The sequence below is a fragment of the Podarcis tiliguerta genome (assembly GCF_965153285.1).
Source record: "Podarcis tiliguerta genome assembly, chromosome: 1".
Lineage (NCBI taxonomy): Eukaryota > Metazoa > Chordata > Lepidosauria > Squamata > Lacertidae > Podarcis > Podarcis tiliguerta.
The window spans coordinates 25,422,946-25,447,406 of NC_139534.1; the positions used below are offsets into that span (position 1 = coordinate 25,422,946).

Consider the following 24,461-nt stretch of genomic DNA (forward strand, 5'->3'; position numbering starts at 1 on the left):
CCCCTTATTTTAAAAAAAATAAATCAATTTGTTCTCTTTGTGGAGTCGACCGCTCTGTAGACTAGCTTGAGATATTTTGTTGCATAGAGTGCAGCATCAAGGCAGGGGTTTTCAACCAGTGTGCCGTGGCACCCTGGGGTGCCTTGAATGCTGGTCAGGGGTGCCGTGGGCAACACTGGCCTCTGTCCCTCCTTCCTTCCCTCCCTCCTCTGATGCCCTCTTGCACCTCTGCCTCCCAAAGACTTGCACAGCTGTTTGTTGCAGCAGCCCTGGCTACAAGCTCCCCAGGCAAATGGTGCCTCTGGGGCTGGCCAGGGAGTGCTGGTTGCCAGGAGCTGAGGCAGCCTCAGAGTAAGCAAGCGGGTGAGGGAGCCCAGCCAGCTAGTCCACCAGCCCTTTGGTTGGGAATGGACAGACAAGTGGGAGGCAGGCATTGCACTGGCCTTTATTGTGCTTGCTGGGTCAAAGGCCTGCCTGGGAGCTGAGTGCCCAGGGCTGAAAGGGAGCCTTTCACCATGCAGGCCTGGCAGCACCTGCTGCTGCCACCCAAGGTAAGGTGTTGGCCACACATTCACCTTTGACCATTCTCCGTTGGGCCACTAAGGCTGGAGGCATCCTCTTTCCAGGTATGTGAGGAGGTACCTCACTATGGGATGGGGGGGCAGGCAGCTCGGAGACTCGAGAGGCAGCACAGGCTGCCCGGAGGACTCCCAAGGAGAGGGGAGAGAACGCGGAGATAGCACTGCAGAAGCGAGGGTGTTCAAAAAAGGGTGAGGGGCTGCCAGCTCTGCAGGCAAGGGGGGGCATAACTGGACTCCTGAGCCCCACAGGGGTGCCACAAAAAGAATGTAGTTGGTCAAGGGAGCCGTGCACCCAAAAAGGTTGAAAACCTCTGCTTTAAGACATTTCAGGGGCCCTGCCCCCTCCCCCATTTTGGAAACCTTTGGAAATCTAAGAAACTGTCATAGCCACCACAAAATACAGTACAGTGGCACCTCAGGTTACAGATGCTTCAGGTTACATACACTTAGACTCCGCTAAGCCAGAAATAGTACCTTGGGTTAAGAACTTTGCTTCAGGATGAGAAAAGAAATCGTGCTCCAGCGGTGCGGCAGCAGCAGGAGGCCCCATTAGCTAAAGTGGTGCTTCATGTTAAGAACAGTTTCAGGTTAAGAACGGACCTCCGGAACGAATTAAGTAGTTAACACAAGGTACCACTGTACTCATTTCATAGATGAAAAACTAACAATGCTCAGGACCTCCCCCCCCCCCCCACACAAAGCAGGCAAAACAAGGAAGAACTCCACCTCAAAGTCCACCTCGGTTTGATGTTTTAATTTGCCCAGAGTGACTATGGCAACCCAGTCAGATGTGTGACATAACAACATCAACAACAACCCCAATGAGGCAATCCTGAAGCAAAGAACCCCCACAAGTTTATTTATTTCATAATATTTCTACACTGCTTGATTGTAATGTGGGGTAGGGTTGGGGAGACAAAAAAACCCAAAACCAAGCGGGGGGGGGGAATTACAATAGTTTAAAACAAGTGTTCCCAAGCTTGGGTCTCCAGCTGAAGGTCTCCCCATTCATGCTTCAATGGCGGCAGGTCTACTCTGGGTTACTGTTGTTTTCCGAGGTTTTACAGCCAAGTTTCAGCCATCTACACCCCAGTCACACCTATGAAACTCAAGTCACACGGCTACTGTTGCAATGTCACCATCACGTTTTTTACTTGATGTTATCTTCTGGCTGGCCCTTTCGGAGACTCCCATGGAAAGTACTCTACTTCAAATCAGTCCATAAGCAACACACCCACCCCAGTTTTGTTTGAATCAGGTGACTGACTAAGCCCGGGTGCGGAAAACGGAGTCAAATCACCCAGGGAAAAGTACAGCACAGAAAGGTAGGCGTTGGATAGCTCAGCTGGTAGAACATGAGACTCTTAACTCTCAGGATTCCAGGTTCGAGCCCCACATTGGGCAAAAAAGATGTCTGCATTGCAGGGGCTTGGAATAGATGAACCTCGTGGTCCTTTCCAACTCAACCGGGAGAGCGTGGGACTTAATCACAGGGTCGTGGGTTCGAGGCTCAAATGGGTAAAAAAAAAGATTTCTGAATTGCAGCGGTTTGGACTAGGTGACCCTCGCGGTGCCTTCCAACGCTGCAATTCTATGATCCCTCCGGCCACTACAAGCACCCTTGTCCCAGCCCCAGGCTTTGTTTATTTTTCAAGCGACACCGCCAGCAGGAGGAGATGAGCGCGCCTCTCGCCTCGGGTCCCCATCACGTGGGCCGCTGCCGGAGCAGTAGTCAAACTCTCCTCCCGACAGCTGCGGTATGAGGAAGTCGGGGAGAGGCGCGCTCGCCTCGCTGTTCTCCTGATCCCGAGAGCAGCGAGGGCGGAGAAGACGAGGACGTGAGTACCGCGCTGTCCTTGGAGTGCGGGTGTGTGAGGAGGGATTTGGCAGGGTCCCTTCCTTCCTCCTGATCGCGGTGGAGGCGCCCGGGGGAGGGGACCTCCTTGGCAGCCGTGGCTTCCCCTCCCCTGGGTTAGGACACCGCGCCTTCTTAAGTGCCCTCTTCCCCCTTGTCACCACCGGGACGCTGGAGGAGGAGGAGCCGGATCCTGCCTCCCAGCACTGCCTGCAATCCCCTCCCCAGGGAAAGTGGGGTGGTGGGGGGGAGAGACAGCAGGAGAGAGAGAGGAACACCCTGATTGATGATATAAACTCTCCGGTTTCCGTGCTCTTCGCGTCCGATCAGGCTCGGGCGGGCCTGCTTTCGCCTCTGCCGGTAATGCCGCTTCATTCCTCGGCTGCTTGCTAGTCCCGGGCGCGGCGGGCGCAGCAACTCTCGGGTGGCGTCGTGGGGAAGTTTGGGGCGGCTTCGCTGGCGGGCGAAGGGCGGCTGCAGAATTTCGCAGCGGCCGGGAGCTACCAAACGCAGAGTCAGTTTCCCTCCTTCCTGCCTCCTCCCCCGGCGGCTTTGCTTGTTGCTACTAGGTTGCAACCGGAGAGGCGGAGGCACGCTTTCAAGATTTTTTTGTTTTATAGCCCTGGGAGTCGAGGGGGAGGAGTAAATGCTGGGTCGTCTTGGTCATGCAGCCGGGGACGGGGTTGCTGCTGGGTGCCTGTGGCCAGATGTGCTGCTGGTGGGCAGCTGTGGGGTGGCCCCCTCGATTCCAGTGGCTCCCAGAGGAGCGGATGCGCTAGATCGGGGGCGCCCAGCGATTCTGCCGCAGCCACCTCCTCCTCTTCCTCCTGCGCAACTTTTGCACAAGTCGCCCATCGCCACCGACTTGGCGCGTAATTGCGCACGGCTCCTGCTGGTGGTGGTGCTGCTGCTGCTTCCCGCAGCTCGACTCGATCGCGCGCAAAAACGAGCTCTCCTCCGGACCTTTTCTTTCTTTCCTCCTTGCTGTAGGTTGGAGGCGTTCTTCAGCAGCCGGGTGAGGGCGGCGAGCGAGTCACTGAGAGCGAGAAGCGGCTAAGGGCTCCCGATGGAGGAGGAAGAGGTGGCTTCGGTGCGCGACGAGTGGCAAGGGGTCGCTCAAAGGAGAAAGGCCTGGGCCAAAAGCAGAGACTCTTGGCAAGCGTCGGAGGCGGAGCGGCTCTCTCCAGAGGCAGCTGAGCCGGCGCCGGAGCAGGAGATCGCCGGGGGGAAGTTGCCTTTGGCTGCCGAAGGAGGTTTGTCTTATTAGCCTCATGGTTTTCTCTCTCTTTGGCTACCCAAGAGACACTCGGAGGAGTCATGTGGCACCTGAAAGGTTAACCGATTGATTGTCGCATCAGCATCTGTGGGCTAGAGGCTGTTGCTTGGGTGTCTGATGACGACCACAAAAACTGATGCCAAGATAGAGAAATGCCTTTCAGGTTTCACAGGAATCTTATTCTGATGACCAAATAACTGTTGGTGGGTGGAACTGAACTTTATGACTGCTATCCTAAACTGCCATACCGAGCTCTGAAGCTCTTTCTTCCTACTGCAATATCACACTTTCTTTTCACTAGAAAGGAAATCCTAATGAGCTCACCATGCTGGTCTAGGCATGTTTACTGGCTGAGTTGAATGCAATATTATAACTTTTAGGCAGCAATCCTAATCTCATTTACCAGGGAGTCAGCCCTGTTTAATTTGGTAGGACGTGCTTCTGAGTAGGCTTGTAAATTTAGTAAAAAAACAACAACAGTTTTTAGGATTAGCCTGCAAAAATCCCAATTGTACCCTTGTTCATACTTTTGCTTTGTCCTTGAACGTTTTAAAGAAAATGTTGGGAGGTTGGCTTCCCTTCTAGAAACTGTTGATATTGTGCCTTAGCTGGTTTACATATCATTTTGTTCAGTGGGATTTTTGAAAGCCAGCAGGAAAGATGCCCTGGCAAATGGCTACTTTTATCATTCATCAGTGGTAACTTCTTGCTTCTCCCCATTTCCCTTTTGTTTCTCTCTGCCCTTTCCCACCTCTCCCCATTCAGCAGGCTCTATTCCAAATGAAAAGATTGCAATATGGCTTAAAGATTGTAGGTAAGTACTTCTTGTACAGAATGATGCAGTTGTTCAATATATCTGCTCCATCCTGAATCTTGTAAGATATCTAGAACCTCTCTGGCCCTGAGGCTTTTTAGAAATACCAATTGCAAATCGGTTTCTCCTTAGCTTCTCCCCCCCCCCCCCAATGTGTCTTAGTAGTAAATCACATGGATTGCAATGGATTTTCTCTCTGTGTTTCGACCATCTTTTAATCCTTTGCATGCTTTCTTGGGCTTCCTTCTGAGTAAATTTGCATAGAATTAGACAAAAGTTGGGCATGCATTTAAACTCACTGATCTATAAGGAAATTCAAGCCCTCTTTATTTTGTGCTGGAATCGGCTGTGGCCAGAATATTTTGTGTGCGAGAGACAGAGATGAATGGCAAACTGCTCTTTCGGCTAAAGTTTATTATGTTGTTCAGGAAATAGCAGCTGTTCTTTGGGACGGCAGGTCCTGTTGTTGTAAAGACACAACCCATAGTGCATAGACCGGGGTGTTGTCTGAAAATATAACTGCATACCAGAAACAAAGGGAAAGTTCCATGCTGACTCGGCTTTGCGATTTCAGCTGTGATCTTAAATGCATTTAGGATGTACCGGGAAGTAAGCCCCATTGCAACCGGTTGGATTTCCTCCCATGTTTGTAAACAAGTTTTAAATACACTCCTGCTGCAACTGCAAACCTGCTTTAGCCTGAAGTCTTATTATTTATTAGAGAGGAGTGTTGAAACCAATTCAGCTTCTGGATCAGGGTTTCTCACATAGTGGGCTATGGGCGACTTTCTCCTCGTTGTCTTGCATTGCCTCCTAGCTGATCTCGTAGGCTTTTGGTTGGATTGATGCCAGTTTGAGCAATGCCTTGCATGCTGAGTAAAGGTAGCCAGAGGACTCAGAGAAATTGGGTGTGCATGTGTTTGGAATGAAGTAAGAAAGGAGATTCCGACTCCACATCAGGAAGAACTTTCTGACAGTAGGAGCTGTTTGACAGTGGAACGGTCTCCCTCCGGAGGTTGTGGACTCTCCTTGGAGGTTTTTAAGCAGAGGTTGGATGGTCATTTGTCATGGCTGCTTTAGCTGAGATTCTTGCATTGCAGGGGGTTGGACTAGATGATCCTTGGGGTCCCTTCCAACGCTACAATTCTATGATTCTAAGGCAGGGGTCACCAACCTAAGGCCTGGGGGCCGAATGCGGCTCGATCGCCTTCTCAATCTGGCCCATGGACGGTCCGGGAATCTGCATGAGTAGAATGTGTCCTTTTCTTTAAAATGCATCTCTGGGTTATTTGTGGGGCCCACCTGGTGTTTTTACATGAGTAGAATGTGTGCTTTTATTTAAAATGCATCTCTGGGTTGTTTGTGGGAGATAGGAATTTGTTCATTTCCCCCCCAAAATATAGTCTGGCCTGCCACATGGTCTGAGGGACGGTGGACTGGCCCACGGCTGTAAAAGGTTGCTGACCCCTGTTCTAAGGGCCAAAGGTAGCACTGAAGGGAAATGGAAAGTGAGATCAAGACTAGTATTTAATAGTAATAATAATAATCAAATAAACAAAATGGGAATAGAAAATAGAGAGATAAGAGAGGAATGCTGTCGCTGGAGGAAGAAGGGAATGTAACAGGACCAGGGAGGAGGGATAAAAGAAATTGGCAGTTTTGGGGTATGGGATAAGGTATAAGAGGAATGTGAAAGGAAACTGGGGAAAGAAATGACAGGAAATGGGTAAAAATACTCTAATAAGCAAGTGGGGTGGGGAAGGAAAATAGAAAAGAAGAAGCCTCTTAATCAGCAAATTTTGCCTAAAGTAGGGAAGCCAAGTCACAATTCCTCCAGAGCAAATGGCTGTAACTTACGTTGAAGAAAGCTGAGCTGTGGAACTCCTTGCCACAAGGAAACTGCTGTGTCAAAGAATGTAGCAATTTCCAAAGATTAGATATCAATAGAACATGATGCCTGTATTTGCCAGCTGGTTTTGCCAAACTCTGCCTCCACCCACCTCCATTTTGTGACTGGCTCTGCCACTGTCCCACCATTTTGTGTTTGGTGGGCCTCGTGAGTTTTCAGCGGTCTTAAGTGGGCCCTGGGGCTAGAAAGTTTGAGAACCCTTGTTCTGGATAAATGTGTTTTAGGTAACACAGTGTACCATCTGGAGATATTTACAACACTTCATTCAGTTTTCCAGAGAGGTGAATTTAAATTAGAATAATGTATAGGTCACTTAACACTGGTTCACTCTCAATTGCACTTCCTTAATGTAATCTACGTCACAGGGTTTTTGGCAGGATATAAATGGACACCCATCTATGCTAACCCAAGGTTCCATAGAAGAAGAATGGGATGGAAATGACTTTTATAATATCCCTTTTCTCTAGCTATGTACTTCATAATTTTTTTGTTTTTAAGGTAAAATTAAAAACGAGTATTTTAAAAACATGATCATAGCAGATCAGGATAAGCCACAATAAGTGTAGCAATTCTTTTGTGTAGGGCATTATTATTTTTGGGGAGGGGGGTGACAGTTACTGTATTTTTCGCTCTATAAGACGCACCAGACCACAAGACGCACCTAGTTTTTGGAGGAGGAAAACAAGAAAAAAAAAATATTCTGAATCTCAGAAGCCAGAACAGCAAGAGGGATCGCTGTGCAGTGAAAGCAGCAATCCCTCTTGCTGTTCTGGCTTCTGGGATAGCTGCGCAGCCTGCATTCGCTCCATAAGACGCACACACATTTCCCCTTACTTTTTAGGAGGGAAAAAGTGAGTCTTACAGAGCAAAAAATACAGTAACTTGTAACATAATTTGTAACATAAACATACTTTTTGCTGCCTCTGTGGGTCCTATCCAACTTGTATCATACTCCAAATTGACCATTGAAATGAATGGACTTATATAACTTAAATGCTTTAAAGTTAGTGGATTTACTGAGCATGATGGTGGAGATCAATCAGTCTTCCAAATGACACACAGTCCGTTTTCTGCCTTTCCCATTTTCCTTCTGTGTGGTTTGCTGTGATAAAGACTCAAAGCAGAGCTGTGGCGTAGACACTCCCTCCCATATACAGTGTATCAAGTTTGAGGTTGTGATCCAGAAACTGTAGCACAGAAAAGCAACGATTGGGTTTTCCTATATTTCTTTCGTTTTGTTGTTGTTTTTGAGAAGGAACTGTAACCCTATAAACCAGGGATGGAGAATCTTCTGCCCTCCAGGTGTTGTTGAATGACAGTTCCCATCATCCCTGAACGCTGGCCATGCCAATTGGGGTGCTGGGGTTCAAGAACACCCCATAGATCGCATTCCCTGTCCTTAAGGATCTCCTCCTCTATTGGACATGATCAGCATTCCAAACATTTTTAACACCTATGTGAACTGAAGTTAATTTCTTATAAGCCAGGGGTCCAAAGAACCACGGTTCTGCATTCTTAGGGTGGGCTTGTAATGGCAGCTCCTTGTACAACATAACAAACACTGTTTGAATGGAAGGAACGTTCAAATGCAGATTGTAGTATAATGTGAGGGTTTGCTGCTTGGTGAAAATCATCATTAAAATCTCACTAGGGAATGCTGAGTGAAGCCTGTGGATGAACCAGCTGAATCAGCTGTCTTGGATACTGGTTATTATGGTTATGGCTGTTTGCAGTGTTCTGATGTAGAGGGCATTCTGAGCAGTTAGCTTACTGTTTTCTTTTTAGGTGTAGCCGTATCAGCAGGTGAGCCCTGCCACTACCATTATTTAATTCTCCTCTGGGCTGGAGTGTGGATGCTGACTGCTATTCACCCTGTCCCAAAACTGCAGGGAAATGAATGATGTCTCTCAGCCTGCCCCGCCCCTTTGTTCTGCCTCATCCTTTTGGCTTAGATGTGATTTGGGGGTTTGAGCTACGGCCATCAAAAATTGCTCATCGTTTCCCTCTGTGGTGTTTAGTCTGGAACCATTTCTCTAAAGCGAGACAAGGGATTGATACGCTGCGTTCTCCAGTCTGAAGAGGTAATCTGAAACTCTTTGAGGAGGTACCAGGAAGGTAGAGTCAAACCTAGAAGCCTTGCAAAACTAGAAATTCCACTATTGTTTCTCCTTCGAATTCAGAATTGGCCAACCTTGTTCTTGTAAGGTGTGGAAAAGGCGGCTGGAGAAAGGTTTTTCAGCACTCTCTGAGAATGCTGTTATTTATTGAATTTTATTATTCATTGGAGTTGTACCCCACCCTTCCTCCTCAAGGAGCCCAGGGCAGCAAACATAACACAATTTAAAACCAAAGGAAGCCAAAACATCGTAGAACAGTTAACATATCCTAAAAGCAGCTACAGTCAAAAACATCTAACATCAGTTATAGTTTAAAACAGATAAATGCTCCTAGTTGTTTTCCCCTTACTGATTTTCTTCATTTCAGGGGAGAGAGTTTGCCATTGTCAAACAGCTGGGAATAAGAAATCCTAGCTGATCTGCTACAAATCACCCAAAGATCTACAAATAGATCCAAAGTTGCTGATGATCAAACAATTTCTTTGGCGACAGAGAGGTCTGGGATTAACAAAGCCTTAATATTTGCAGTGTTGGGACACGGGTGGCGCTGTGGGTTAAACCACAGAGCCTAGGACTTGCCAATCAGAAGGTCGGTGGTTCGAATCCCCACGATGAGGTGAGCTCCCGTTGCTCGGTCCCTGCTCCTGCCGACCTAGCAGTTCGAAAGCATGTCAAAGTGCAAGAAGATAAATAGGTACTGCTCCGGCGGGAAGGTAAACGGCGTTTCCATGCGCTGCTCTGGTTCGCCAGAAGCGGCTTAGTCATGCTGGCCACATGACCCGGAAGCTGTACTCTGGCTCCCTCGGCCAATAAAGTGAGATGAGCGCAGCAACCCCAGAGTCGGTCACGACTGGACCTAATGGTCGGGGTACCTTTACCTTTACTTTTAATTTTTGCAGTGCACCAAAGGCATGGGATATTATAGTTCTGGTGTATCTCATTTATTTATACTGTGAGGGGCTATTTAATCTAGAATATGAAAATAAGTGGGGGTTTTAAAATGCCGTTTACCTTTGCCGTGCCTTGTTTGAGAGAGAATTATTTCTTGGTGGTGGTGCCTTAATAATAGCCTATAGAGGAGCAGGCTTGTCTTCTCCACCCAGGCCCATTAAACAAAGGAGAGGTGAGACACTTCTGGGAAATGAGCGTTTGCCACAGGGTTATTCGGATAGCATTTTGCTTTTCTCCAGAGCATCCATACAGAACCTTCTCCATGCCCAACAATTTGCATAGGGATGCAGGGGGAACTCCTTGTTCTTCTGTTGTTCAACAGCTCCAGTCAGAATGGTTAGTGGCCAGGAATGATGGGAATTGTAGCCCAATGACATTAGGAGGGTGCCAGGTTCGCCATCCCTGACTTAGTGTCTTCCTGATGCATCTTCAAAGGAACTATCTGAATAGCAAGTGCAGGCATAGGCAAACTCGGCCCTCCAGAAGTTTTGAGACTACAGTTCCCATCATCCCTGACCACTGGTGCTGTTAGCTAGGGATGATGGGAGTTGTAGTCCCAAGACATCTGGAGGGCCATGTTTGCCTATGCCTGAGCAAGAGGCATACAGTTTCAGGGCCCAAATTCACTCACTGTCAGATCAGACATCCGGGTGCCCCACCTACAATATCTACTTTAGGGTGAAATCTTCTCCTCACGCACACCCCCCGTTTTCATCCTGTTTAGTTATCAAAGGAAGAAACTGCCTGTTTCATGTACAAAGTGGTGGTGTTTTTCAAACAAATCCTTCAAAATGCATTCTGAAAATGAAAGGAGGTAACAAAGTTGGCCATTAATTTTTTTCGTTTAATGGTAGTGCTAATTTTATCATTTGTACCTAATGTAAAATAATTTGCCCCGGCTGTAAATCCTCCCCTGATGCTGTACAAGGCTTTGTTGTCCTGTGTAAAACACAACGTATAGCATACCGTTGAAACCCTTCTGGATCCACCCTGAGGCTAAGGAGGTGCCCACAAGTTACTGCAAAGATTAATTTCATTCTGAGATGGATATGGCAGTTCTGCAGCCCAATTGTGCATGTTTACACAACAGCCCAGTTGAAAAGAGGTGCAGATTTCCGTCCAGTCTGGTTGGTTTCTGTTTGTGGGCTCTGTTAGAATCGGTACTTCAAAACACCTGGGTTTTAGTGTGGCTTCTTGCTGTCTTTCAAAAGTAAATGGTCTAAGAGGTACCTCTGATCCTGGCTGCAATTCGATACCCCTTTACCCTGAGAGTAAAGCCCTATTGAGCCCTATTCAATGTCAATAGCACCATCAAAGAATAGAATTTTCAGGGCAGCTGTTTCTATATTTATCAGAGAGCAGGCTTATAAACACACTTCCTCCAGGGAAATTTCTGGCCCCTTCAGCTTCCTTTTTTTTTTTTTTTTAAGCTCCCAATTCTTTCTTTACAGACTTTTATAGAAGGAAAATCACCTAGTTGCTCAGTGAGAGGTAAATCTGCTCTGCTGCCTTCCATTGCGGTGTTCAGGGAGCGCCAAGGCAGTGGACTAATCAGTAGTTGGACACCTGACATTTGAGTTAATGAAATAAAATGAAAATGAAAATTGCACTTCTCTAACATGTTTAAAAGTTTTGTTCTATTAGCAATAATTTCTGAAAGCTTAGCCATAATAGTCTGCTACTCCCAAAAAATAAAAATAAAACCATTGTATGTCACCCTAAAGTCCTAACAGATTTGCAATGCAATCCTAAGCATGCTTACTCAGATGTTAGTCTGTGTACTTCAGTGGGATTTACCCCTAGTTAAGTGTTTTTAGGACTGCAGCCCTATGGTGAGTATAAACAGACCAGAGGGTAAGAAATAACTGTGTAGCTAACTAAAAAAAAAAGCTTATGCTACAATAGAGTTTGAAGAAGAGGAGTTTGGATTTGATATCCCACCTTTCACTCCCTTTAAGGAGTCTCAAAGCGGCTAACATTCTCCTTTCCCTTCCTCCCCCACAACAAACACTCTGTGAGGTGAGTGGGGCTGAGAGACTTCAGAGAAGTGTGACTGGCCCAAGGTCACCCAGCAGCTGCATGTGGAGGAGTGGAGACGCGAACCCGGTTCCCCAGGTTACGAGACTACCGCTCTTAACCACTACACCACATTGGCTCTTCATAGAATTGAAGAACGCAGGAATATGCAGCTGTTCCATATGGGGATCAAACTTGCAACCTTGGCATTATCAGCACAATGCTCTAACCAACTGAGCTAGGTGACTCAAGCTTCTTTGTTTGAATTCGTTATACTATTTAGTGGAGTGTTTTTGTTTTGGCATTGGCTTACCTTGACTACCCTAAGCTGCCGTCCCTTCTACACTTTCCCTGAAGTAGGTCCAGCTGAATTCAGGAGGACCTACTTCTGAGTAGGCCCTGATAAGGTCTCACTTGTCAGTGAATCCATAAGCCTTTGTCAGCTGGGGTAGTTCAGCTGGTTAAAGCATGAGACTCTTAATCTGAGGGCCATGGCTTTGAGTCCCATGTTGGGCAAGAAGTTGGGCATTGCAGGGGTTGGGCTAGATGACCCGCACGGTCCCTTCCAACTCTATGATTCTTGCTGTGGGCTCACCTGTATAAGAGCCCTATTTTTGATAGCAATTCGCTGTCAGCCAACATATAATCAATTGTGCTGGTTCTTACCCCAGACATGAATGTATATTCCCCGGGGATATCGCCCCTGGTGCAACCATTTAGGATATGAAAACTTAGGCAAAGATCAGAAGACAACCTGGATGGTCGCCAGATTCTGTGTACAGATCTGTAGGCGCAGACGATCTCCTAACTCAAACTAGTTCGTTATGAAAATCCCCAAACTCAGTTCCATGGGTGACTCAGGGTCAACTCCCTGCGGTAGTTTATTGTTGTACATGTTTTTTAAATTTATTGTTGTACATTGTTTTAATTGTTTGTTTTTCTTCTGTGACTGTACCCCCAAGTGTGTTTTATAAGCTGGTCTCCGACCGTAATAAATTATCTATCTTATCTATCTATCTATCTATCTATCTATCTATCTATCTATCTATCATCTATATCTATCTCTTTCTATCTTTCTATCTGAGCCCTGCTGGAGACCAGTGTGGTCTCACAGTGGCCAGCCAGATGCCCATAGGCAGGAGGACACTTTGCAGCAGCTCTTTCCCCAGTTGTGTTTCTTCAGAGGCACACTAACTCTGACAGTGGAGCCGCAACACTGCCATCGATAGCCTTATAACCCATTAGTTTGCCTAACCCCCAGCACATCGCATGGGAGCAAATTCCACAGTTCCAACTATATCCTGCCTGAATAAATAACCACCTTTTTGCCCACCCTGAATCTTCCAACATTTAACGTGGTTGGATGTGTGTATGAGAGGGAGAAAAAAAACACATCTGTACATTTTCTTTGCTCTGTGAATAATCTCAAACACTTCTGTCGTGTCTGACATTTGCCTTATTTTTCCAAACAAAGCAATAAACAGCGCCAAATGTTGCAACCTTCCCTTGCAGGGCTCCAGCCCCCTCAGTCATTTTGCTTGCCCTTTTCCTGCCCTCTGTCCAGCTCTGAAGCGTTCTTTTTGGGGGGCTCCGCAACCAGAACTGTACACAGAATGGCACTGTGCAGTTAGTTTACCTCACGAGCTTTTGCTCTGGAAGAACCTAAGTATATGAGGCAGACTTGTACGGAACATGTGCAGATGCCAAAAACAACAACAATAACAAAAAGGAAATAAAAAAGAGTAGGTATAGTCAGAAGCCGAAGCCACGAAAACTGCCGCCAACAATGTGGCTGGTTAGTCATTTCTTGTGTGTTTGTTGTGGTCGTGTTCCACCCTTTCCTCCAAGGAGCTCTGAGCAGTGTGCATGAGGGCTGCCTCATCTTATTATATGTTAGAAAATGTCCTGTCATATGAGAATGTGTCATCCCTCCACCACTCATGGCTCTCTGACTTCGTTTCGCTAGCAGTTCCCTAGAGAATATAAACTCTCTACCCCCCTCCAATTCCAGATAATAACAAATAATTTCTTCTCTTCCCATGAGGCAAGTTCTTTAGGCTCCACTGCATGCCTTCTGTGTCCATCTTTCCTCTCGCGTTTGCATCCTCTGTAAGTTGTTCTCTCATGTTGCTGTTTTTGAGTTGGACTCCTGCGTTTTGTAGGGGGCTGCAGTTTACTGAGTCAGACGTTCTCTGACCACTCTCCCATCTACCTCTTCCCTCGAGTAGTCCCACTTCCTGTGCCCTCTTCCAACACCCACAGACTTTAAACCAGTTCTTACGGGCACTTCTGATAAAAGGTTGCACTGGTTTTCCACCCTGGGTGTTCACCGTAGATATGCCAAGAGATTACAGTGATGGCGTTGCTTGTCTACAGAGAATAAAGGCCAATGGTGGCTTTCAGTTGTATAATGGAAGTTGATGCCCGCATAGCTGGTCCTCTTATCTTGGCCTTGTGAGGGTTTTCCTCCCCTCCCAAGCCACCTTGACCTTTCATTTTCTTGAGTAGTGCTGCTGTGTGTCATTCTATTGCAGACCATTTCCCCTTGAGCAAATACTACATTAGCAAACATTTTATGACATCACAGTAGCTCAGTTGATCCCCGTGATTAGCCCTCTGACAGATGGAAAGCAGATGGCAGCCTGTGGCTAGCCTGTTTCTGTTTGCCGAGGGTATAATTGTATTGTTCCCTACCACATTTCACAAACGGAAATAATTAACGCTCCTATGCATGGATGGGGTGGGGTGGGGGATGTTTGAGACTATGGGCAGAGTTCAGCAGACCAACAGTGGCCTGGTGTGTTATGGCCGTGTCAGCAAAATCCAGACACTCATGGCTTCTCAGAAGAAAGTGGGAACTAAAGGCTCTTGCAAGAAGATTTCTCTAGATGAGAAAAGCACCAAGGCAAGTCACACGTTGCAGGGAAAGTTAAAATTATGTGAAGGACACACATTGCATGGATTCTAATGTACATTTCCATCTATAAAATACCCCCATCTATAAGACCCCCCATATTTGGGGGGACTCAAATTTAAGAAAATGGGGGGAGAGATGGCTCAGATTTGTTGAGTTTTTTTTGCGGAGGATTGCCCAGAGTTTTACAGTGTTTTTTTTAGGGGGGGAATTGCCATTAATTGCTCACACGCAGCATCAACACTGACAATCGCAGGCAGCAGACAACTGCCCACTTCTCACAGCGACAGACAATTGCAAACAGATCCTTCCCCAGCAAAAAAATCCTTACCCGACTGAGAAAAGCTGTCCACTGGCAATCGCATGCATCCCAGAACAGCCACCGCCAATTGCGGCAGCGGCAGCCAATCGACAGCAGTGTTTGCTGCAGAAGCCAATCACCAGCCCAATTAGAGAAGCAGCAGCCAATTGAAAGCAGCCAACAATCATCACTGACAAGCTCCTGCCAATCACCTGTCCACCCCATTCACTATCCATGGAGAAGACAAGGCAAGTTTTTGAACATAACTTTAGAGTAAAAAACCTCGTCTTATACATGGAAAAATACAGTATTTGGAGGATGTTCATAGAATCATAAACTGGTTGGAAGGGACCATGAGGAGAATTATCTAGTCCAACCCCTTGCAATGCATGAATCTCAATCAAAGCATCCATGAGAGATGGCCATCAAATCTCTGCTTAAAAATCTCCAGTGAAGGAGAGTCCACTGTGCTGGTTCTGTTTTACAGCTGAAGAAGACTTGACACACAGCAGTAAGTGGCAGAGCCCAAGGACAAGCAGCAAATCCATGGCAGGGAATTCTTAAAGCGGAAACTGCATCTGGTATTGCAGTGCTATGGTTTTCACAGTAGTGATGTATGGAAGTGAAAGCTGGACCATAAAGAAGGCTGATCGCAGAAGAATTGATGCTTTGAATTATGGTGCTGGAAGAGACTCTTGAGAGTCCCATGGACTGCAAGAAGATCAAACCTATCCATTCTTAAGGAAATCGGCCCTGAGTGCTCACTGGAAGGACAAATCCTGAAGCTGAGGCTCCAATACTTTGGCCACCTCATGAGAAGAGAAGACTCCCTGGAAAAGACCCTGATGCTGGGAAAGATGGAGGGCACAAGGAGAAGGGGACGACAGAGGATGAGATGGTTGGACAGTGTTCTCGAAGCTACCAGCATTAGTTTGACCAAACTGCGGGAGGCAGTGGAAGACAGGAGTACCTGGCATGCTCTGGTCCATGGGGTCATGAAGAGTTGGACACGACTAAACGACTAAACAACAACAAATTGCAGTGCCTCTGAGCATATGCAGAATGCTTTGCTCTCAGTATTAAGGGAATGTGTGCCCCTTTTCCTCTGTCAGTGCCCACTTTAAAATTAAGAAGCAGAGTGACTCTGAGAACGTCAGAGTGCCTTTACGTTGTCACTTCTTCCACAGTCATAATAAGAGAGCATTTTCCTTTGTCCAAGGCTCAGAAGGATGGAAGCAGGTGTGCTTTCACCCAAAACAGGACTCTTGCCAGTAATGACTCTCCTGGCTGAATCTGATCCCCTCCAACACACTGATGCCAGGGAATGGGGTGGACAGAGGTGGTTATAGGGTATTACGACCAGTTCAGCTGCACTGGCTGCTGGCATTGCAGGGGGCACTGCAACAATGATGCAGAACAGAGCGTGAGAGGTGAGGGAGCCCCAAATTTTAGCAATGCACAGGGTGCTGCTGAAATTTCAGAGCCCCAATCTGCCACTGGGTGGGTGTAACGTTGGTGGTGGGAGCTAGTAGCAGGGCCCCAATTTCCCTTAATCTGCACTCTTAGTGTGGGCAGGTCTTTTAAAGGATTTGGAATTTGTGAAGGCTCCCTACAGCTGAGGGAAAAAACCAATCTGCATGAGAACATCTCTTGGTCTTGATCTCTGCTTCACTCTCTTTACAGTCCAGCATAGATATTAGGAGTGCCTAACCCTATTGATTTTTTATTATTATTAAAAAAAAAATGGTCCTGGGTGTGTCTGCATAGGAATGGGCCTCAGGTTTGTTTGTTCTGCACATTTGTCAGCAGTTCATGAAGCTGATAACCACCCTTTCCCAAAGCAATGGATAAATGAGTCCATTTCCCCTTCTGTTCCAGTAGGGATTTTTATCTGCAACAGAGTTAGCCTATATTTAAAACTGGTATTGAATCAGAAAAGTTACAGATATCTGTCTGTTGTTTTATGGAAGCAACTTAGTTCGATCTAATCAAATTGAGGCTCTAACAAGCATCCCAGTTTCACAAAATCGCAGCAAGGAAATCAATTAGTAATCAACAGTATCCATTAATCAGCTAAAATCATCATAATTGAACAAATGTCATTCCTTTACAGATAGCAGTGTAGTTTGTTATCGAAAAATCAGAATTACTCACACAGGATTAATGAAACTAATATGCATTGCTTATAATGGTTTCATTTTATTATATTAATTACACATGGGTAATTTTGATTTTTTGATAGCTAATTAAATAGGAAAATTATCTTTGACTTGTGTCAAAGGAATTCATACTGTAATAATTATTTTAAACTGTACCCCACCGGCAGTAGCCAATCCTGCATCTCCATCCCCCTTCCCTGGGTTGGGACATCACTTGCATCCACACTTTCCTTAAATAACAAATCATATAGCTTATAACTTTTGGGAAAGCAGATTTGTTGTACAAGAATGCTATTTGGTCATTTCTATTCATCTCAGTCATTCTTTATGATGTGTTATGAAGAGCTCGCAGACAGAGCTTGCAAACACGGGCAAGGATCCCTGGAAGAAGCTGAAGAGAGAGAGATTGTGTCTTTTGGAGCCTGAGGGTGTGTGTGGCTGATTGTGGGAACACAGGATCTTAGAGGTAGGAGTTCCAGCTGAGATGAAGCCAGGCTGAGGGAGGAGTTAGCAACCAGCAGCAGTCAAACTTAGCTCAGTGCAGATCCTGGGAGCTCGCAAACAGACCTCGCAAATGGGCGTTTAGTGGGGGAGTTTAAAGGGGAGGCCCAGAGTTCTCTCTCTTGGTATGCATAGGACCAGAGATATGGAGGGTGAGGGAGCTGCTGCAGTGATCTGTAAACGCTGTGTCATGTTTGTCATTCTGCCAGAGAACAAGCAGCAGTACACTTGTAGCAAGAGCAAGCTGGTTGTCTTGCTGGAAGAGACTGGAATTTAGGCGTTTTGAACAGTAAACTGTTCAAAAGGAATAGGCCAAACAGGAAGGGAGGAGGAGTAGCATTGTACTTAAAGGATGTCTTCACTTGTGATGAAATCCATGACCTGGAGAATGAAAAGTGGATTGAGAATACAGTCATACCTCGGGTTGAAGTAGCTTTGGGTTGAGTGTTTTCAGGTTACGCTCAGTGGCGACCCGAAAGTAACGGAATGCGTTACTTCCAGGTTTCGCCACTCGCGCATGCACAAACACTCAAAATGATGTCACGTGCATGTGTGGAAGTGGCGAATTGCAATCTGTGCACACGCAGATGCAGGTTGCGTTCGCTTCAGGATGCGAACGGGGCTACGGGAAAGGATCCCGTTCGCATCCAGAGGTACCACTGTATATGGGTAAAAATGGTAGGAGAGAGACGCAACAGTGACCTTACTGTGGGTGTCTGCTATAGACCACCAAGTCAGATTGAAGACTTGGATGATGCCTTACTAGAGCAGATTACCAAACATTAAGAAAGGAGAGAAATAGTAATCATGGGGGACTTCAACATCCCCGATATCTGTTGGGACTCAGACTCTGCCAAGAGTATAAGGTCTGACAAATTCCTCTATTGCACCACAGACAATTTCATTTCCCAGAAGATGGAAGAACCAACAAGGGGGTCATCTATCTTGGACCTGGTCCTCACCAATAGGGAGGAACTGATTAATGAAGTGGAAGCAGTGGAGTAGCGTGGGGGGGTGCAGGGGGGGCCGGCCGCACTGGGCGCAACATCTGGGGGGGGCGCTCACACTCGCAGCTCTCTGCCCCTACTAAAATCCACGGGTTAGGGGGTGCAAATTACTTGCTTTGCCCCGGGTGCTGACAACCCACGCTACACCACTGAGTGGAAGTGCTCAGAAACATGGGAGGAAGTGATCATGTTCTCATAGAATCATAGAATCATAGAGTTGGAAGAGACCACAAGGGTCATCGAGTCCAACCCCCTGCCAAGCAGGAAACACCATCAGAGCACTCCTGACATATGGTTGTCAAGCCTCTGCTTAAAGACCTCCAAAGAAGGAGACTCCACCACACTCCTTGGCAGCAAATTCCACTGTCGAACAGCTCTTACTGTCAGGAAGTTCTTCCTAATGTTTAGGTGGAATCTTCTTTCTTGTAGTTTGTATCCATTGCTCCGTGTCCGCTTCTCTGGAGCAGCAGAAAACAACCTTTCTCCCTCCTCTATGTGACATCCTTTTATATATTTGAACATGGCTATCATATCACCCCTTAACCTCCTCTTCTCCAGGCTAAACATGCCCAGCTCCCTTAGCCGATCCTCATAAGGCATTGTTTCCAGGCCTTTGACCATTTTGGTTGCCCTCCTCTGTACACGTTCTAGTTTGTCAGTGTCCTTCTTGAACTGTGGTGCCCAGAACTGGACACAGTACTCCAGGTGAGGTCTGACCAGAGCAGAATACAGTGGCACTATAACTTCCCTTGATCTAGATGCTATACTCCTATTGATGCAGCCCAGAATTGCATTGGCTTTTTTAGCTGCCGCTAAAAAAGCCAATGCAATTCTGGTTCTCCTGGGTCCATTGTTGTTTAACGTCTTATAAATGACTTGGATGAAGGAATTGAGGGGATGCTGATCAAATTTGCAGATGACACCAAACTGGGAGGGGCAGCTAATGCCGCAGAAGACAGAATCAGAATTCAAAATGACCTTCACAGATCGGAGAACTGGGCACAAGCTAACAAAATGAATTTCAATAGGAACAAATGTAAGGTTCTGCACTTGGGCAGGAAGAACCAGATGCACAAATGCAGGATGGGGGACACCTGGCTTGCTAGCAGTACATGGGACCACACTTAGAAAACAGTGTCCAATTCTGGGCACCACAGTTTAAGAAGGATGTAGACAAGCTGGAACATGTGCAGAGGAAGGCAACCAAGATGATCAAAGGACTGGAAACTAAGCCTTATGAGGAGCTGGGTATGTTTAGCCAGGAAAAGAGGAGACTGAGAGGAGGTACGATAGCCATCTTCCAATATCTTAAGGGCTGTCACATGGAGGAGGGAGCATGCTTGTTTTCTCCTGCTCTGGACGTAGGACTCAAACCAATGGCTTCAAGTTGCAAGAATGCTCATGGATGATTCAGCTGAGTTTCCTGCATTGCAGCGGGTTGGACTAGATGACCCTCGGGGTCCCTTTCAACTCTGTGATTCTATGCACTCTTATTGCACCAAGGGCATGAGAGATCTGCACAGTAGTGAGACAGCCCAGGCAGTGTCAGCCCTGTGTACCCATGCTTGGCAGTTGGTCGCTTTGAACCCAGTGGAACTTCTGAGTAAACGCTCATAGGATTAGGCTGCCCTCCCCCGGGCCCTGTTACAGGAGACCTATTGGTAGACTGGCTAGATGCCTGTGGAGGATAGCATAGCTTGCCATGCAGGGGTGAGAGAGACTAAGCACTCTGAAATGTCTCTTGCGTAGCGAGACTTGTTCTTTTGCATCTGGTCACTGTAACCACTCTTGCCTTTATATTTTGAAAGAGGGCTTCTCGCTGTTTGTTTCTGTGTTTTGAGTTGGGATTCCGTCCTACCTATCCAAATCGTGACCTTTCGGGCCAACGTAATCATCTATGACAGGGGTTTGATAAACCTGTTTTTCCTGCTTTTTGGACTGACTGCAGGAAAAAAAAGAAAAAAGGCAGTTGTTGAGCACTTGGCAAGTCACAACACACACTGGGTGGGCTGCAAGTTGTGTGGGCTTCTTTGAACAGCTGCATGACAGGTAGAAGTTCAACATGTTTAGATTCCTCAGCACAAAAGGAGCCAAGGGGAGGGGAAAACATTGCCTGACACACTTTTGCCTGTCATGGAGCAAGGGCCTGCAAATGGTGGGGTGGAACTTGCAATTCTGTATTTAACATCTTGCCATTTTTCAACATTTATTTTAAGTCTTCTGAATGACTCTGGGTTGTGTGTGGGGGATTCCCTAGTCTAAATCTTTTTCCTCTTGAGAAATGTTGATCATGACTGGACGAGTTTTAACTTTTAAAGTAACTTCTATCTGTTTTAGGACTTTGCGCTAAAGATCCTCAGATGGATGTAGGAACCCAGAGATAACTGATTTGAGCATTTTAGGACTGGGACTCCAGTGTTGTGGTAAATGTAAATGCATTTTAAATGTAAATGCATATTAGTATTGCAACAGCCCATCTGTGGTGTGTCACTACTGCTAATGTCCAGTTTAAAAAAATAGTACGGTGTGCTCTTGTGCAGAGTTAGCTACGTGTCAACCTCCTGGTGTCAATTGGCTTGTATAATGTAACGCTATATAGGACTGAGCTGTTAGTTTAGCTCAGGGGTCTGCAACCTTTAAGACAAAAAGAGCCACTTGGACCCGTTTCCGAAGGGAAAACAACTGGGAGCCGCAAAACCATTGCGACATTTAAAACAAATATATCTCCGGAGCCGCGATCTGACAGCGGGTGGGAAGGTGACGTTGGGACGGTGCATGACTAACGCACGCACTGCCCCCATGCGACGTCACAGCCAGTACAGCGCCCGCCACAGTGGGGAGTGTCGGGGCGCACAATGCACCTTCTCCCCTCGCTAGTATCCGCCCCGGAGCCGCGGCAAAGGTGTAAAAGAGCCACATGCGGCTCCGGAGCCGCGGGTTGCAGACCCCTGGTTTAGCTAAATCAAGGCAATCGTGTGTTTACAAGGTTGAGGGGGTCCAACCCGCTGAAATCTAGCATTCTTAAATCTCATTTATTCCCTTGGAATTTGAAGCATGGTTAAGGTGGCTATCATGTGTCCACTTGCTTAGGTGTAAGTCCCAGGGGGCATGCACAGCATTCAAAATTTACCAGGTGCGTTTTGCACCTGGCTATCGGTTAAACCACAGAGCCTAGGACTTGCCGATCAGAAGGGCGGCGGTTTGAATCCCCGCGACAGGGTGAGCTCCCGTTCCTTGGTCCCTGCTCCTGCCAACCTAGCAGTTTGAAAGCACATCAGATGTGAAAGCACAGTAGATAAATAGGTACTGCTCGGCGGGAAGGTAAATGGCGTTTCCGTGCACTGCTCTTGTTCGCCAGAAGTGGCTTAGTCATGCTGGCCACATGACCTGGAAGCTGTACGCCGGCTCCCTCGGCCAATAAAGCGAGATGAGCGCCGCAACCCCAGAGTCAGCCATGACTGGACCTAATGGTCAGGGGTCCCTTTACCTTTATCGGCCACTTACAACCCAGGTGAAGATGCCTGGGCTCCAGAATGGTGCCTGACGTCTCCACCTTCTGGAGGTGAATGTCTGGGGATCCTTGGATCTTGATTGCCTTAGCACTCTAGCAACACATCTACTGGCGGAGGAACGGTGTGCAGAGGGAGCAGACTGCCCCCGGCACCACTATTCCGGTAGGGTACCATCACGGCAGCCCCCCGGACACGCGCTGCCCACCCCCCATGTGCCGGGCACCATGCTCCCACAGGCAGCGTGTCACGCCCCCAGAACGCACACCATGCCCTCACGGGTGGCATACCATGCCCCTGCGATACGTGCAACGCCCCTGTGGGTGGCATGCCACGCCCCCAGGATGTGCACCACACCCCGGGGGCGCCAGCCACGCCCCTGCCTGCTCTCTTCCCCCGGTAGCGGAGCATGCAGCTTTGCCACTGAACACATCCTGTAGAATTCTATCCATCATATTTTATCTGCACAATCAGAATGAATTTCAGGAACCAAAAACTCGCATGCTAAAATACAACTTTTGAGCCTTCTGGCCCAAAAATAGCAACTAGGAATTCTGTTTTGGCGACTGTAACCCTGTTTAAGGAGCCATTTGGCGCCTAGCTTATATATCTGAGTTTCTAACATTGACATGCTTCCAAGTAAACAAACGTAGCATTGCATTAAATCATCCAGTTGATTTCTGAAATTTGCACCTTGCCTTTCCCACCAAATGCTGCCCATCCTAGTTACATCCTTGGCGTTTGAAGCTACAACTGTGCCAAAAGATGGACAGTCTTAATGGGTTTGCTTTGCTTGTCTTTGGCTGCTGGGGTAAAGAGAAGGTGTTTGCTTATTTAAAGAAATCTTATCCCTGTAGGAGTCTTTAACAAACAAACAAATCTGTGAATTGTTCTACGGTTTGCATGGGTGTCTTTGTTTTCCAAAGCCCAAGTTTTCTGTTTTGCATCATCTGTGGTGCTCTTGTTCAAGCAGGTATCAGTGAAGTCAGGGCCTTTTTTTAGCCGGAACTTGCCAGAACCCGGTTTCAGCACCTCTCAGGTGGATGCCATTGCCATTATAAGAGAACACGGGGGTGTTCATGGGGAGTTCTGTCACCTCTTTTTTCTAGAAAAATAATGCTGTGTGAAGTGAATGGGAGCCAGTGACTCCATAATGCAGGTGTGAGCAACCTGTGGCCATTCAGATAATTCAGTCAGCATAGCAAATAGTCAGCGGTGATGAGAGGGCACCAGATTCCTCACTCCTTCCATAAGGAGGTTAGTTTGGGAATTACAGTGGTGTGTCGCAAGACGAAAAGAATCCCTTCCACGAGTCTCTTCGTCTAGCGGTTTTTTCGTCTTGCGAAGCAACCCTATTAGCGGATTAGCGCTATTAGCGGTTTAGCGGCTATTAGCGGCTATTGAAGGCTTAAGGGATTAGCGGATTAGCTGCTAAAAGGCTATTAGCAGCTTAGTGCCTTAGAAAAAGGGGGTGGGAAGCGAAAAAAAATTGCAAGAATCGCAAGACATTTTCATCTTGCGAAGCAAGCCCATAGAGAAATTCGTCCTGCGAAGCGCATTGAAAAACGGAAAACCCTTTCGTCTAGCGGGTTTTCCGCCTTGCAAGGCATTCGTCTTGCGGGGCACCACTGTACACTGCTGTTTTTCTGTGGGAAATCTGAGAAAATTGGGCCTCTTTAAAAAAAAATCAACATTTACAATGTACTTCCTTGTATTGATATCTGGGCTGGCCACACCCCCCTTTTTTGTTCTTGTTTCCTAAATATGTACTGCTGTTGTAGACAGCCATCAGTTTGAAAAGTCATCTTTCCAGAAAATTGGGATAAGGCTGGTGGTTTTACAAGGAACTTCTTTTCTGGGATGTTGTGCAAAAACGTCGCCCTTGAAATGTAAGCGGGCAGTATTTAGCCAGCAGGGAAAGACTAATTATTTTAAAAATAAACAACACACACACTCAAGTTCAGACAATAAGAATCAGCTTAAGCTTAGGGTAGAGGATTTCCTTGTTTGTGTGTGAGGCGCCCACAGATCCCAGGGGCTAGCTTTTCCCCAGTCACTTTTGGTTGGCCACAAAAACAGGGCAATACCTACTTTGGGGTAAACATCACTCTGTAAGGAGAATATTCATTGCACCAAGGTGGGGGAGAAGAAAGCCTTTTGGTTTGATTGATAGGGAGTTTGCAAAATGCCTGAGAAGAGAGAACAGATTTGACGTCTTAACTGGAGTCTGGTAGATGAGTTAGCTTTCTGGAAATGTGCTGCGTTGATGCATTGCTTGGGTGACCCTCCTGAGTTTGATGCTTTCTTTCCTTTAAAAACAGACGCCCTGGGGCACACCCCTTTCTAGAGCTTTCTGAAATAGAAGTGCTTGGAGAGGCTGGTGGTCGTGGTGGGCTTTCCTTTTTGGAGCTGTTCAACAGCTAGAAATGTTCATGTCTCCCTGCAGTGGAGATGTGGTGATGATGAATGGAGGACTTGGTTACCTTTGCCTGCCTTGTAGCTGTTCAGCTGTTCACCATGCAAGTACTGTATTTTTCGCTCTATAAGATGC

General features: G+C 46.9%; 1 protein-coding gene across 5 annotated transcripts in view; it reads left to right on the plus strand.

Moving 5' to 3' along the window:
- The first annotated feature begins 1,367 nt into the window (after nucleotides 1-1,367).
- The window catches only part of ITPRID2 (ITPR interacting domain containing 2), a 66,210-nt gene continuing 43,116 nt past the window's right edge, over nucleotides 1,368-24,461 (plus strand). The window contains exons 1-3 of one of the 5 annotated variants that reach the window (XM_083406041.1): nucleotides 1,368-2,796; nucleotides 3,427-3,689; nucleotides 4,478-4,526. In XM_083406041.1, coding sequence (XP_083262167.1) covers nucleotides 3,503-3,689; nucleotides 4,478-4,526 — 236 coding nt within the window. In that variant the 5' untranslated portion in view covers nucleotides 1,368-2,796; nucleotides 3,427-3,502. Of the gene's footprint in view, nucleotides 3,690-4,477; nucleotides 4,527-24,461 lie in introns of all 5 variants that reach the window. The other 4 variants (XM_083406043.1, XM_083406040.1, XM_083406044.1 and 1 more) reach the window with 4 other exon arrangements.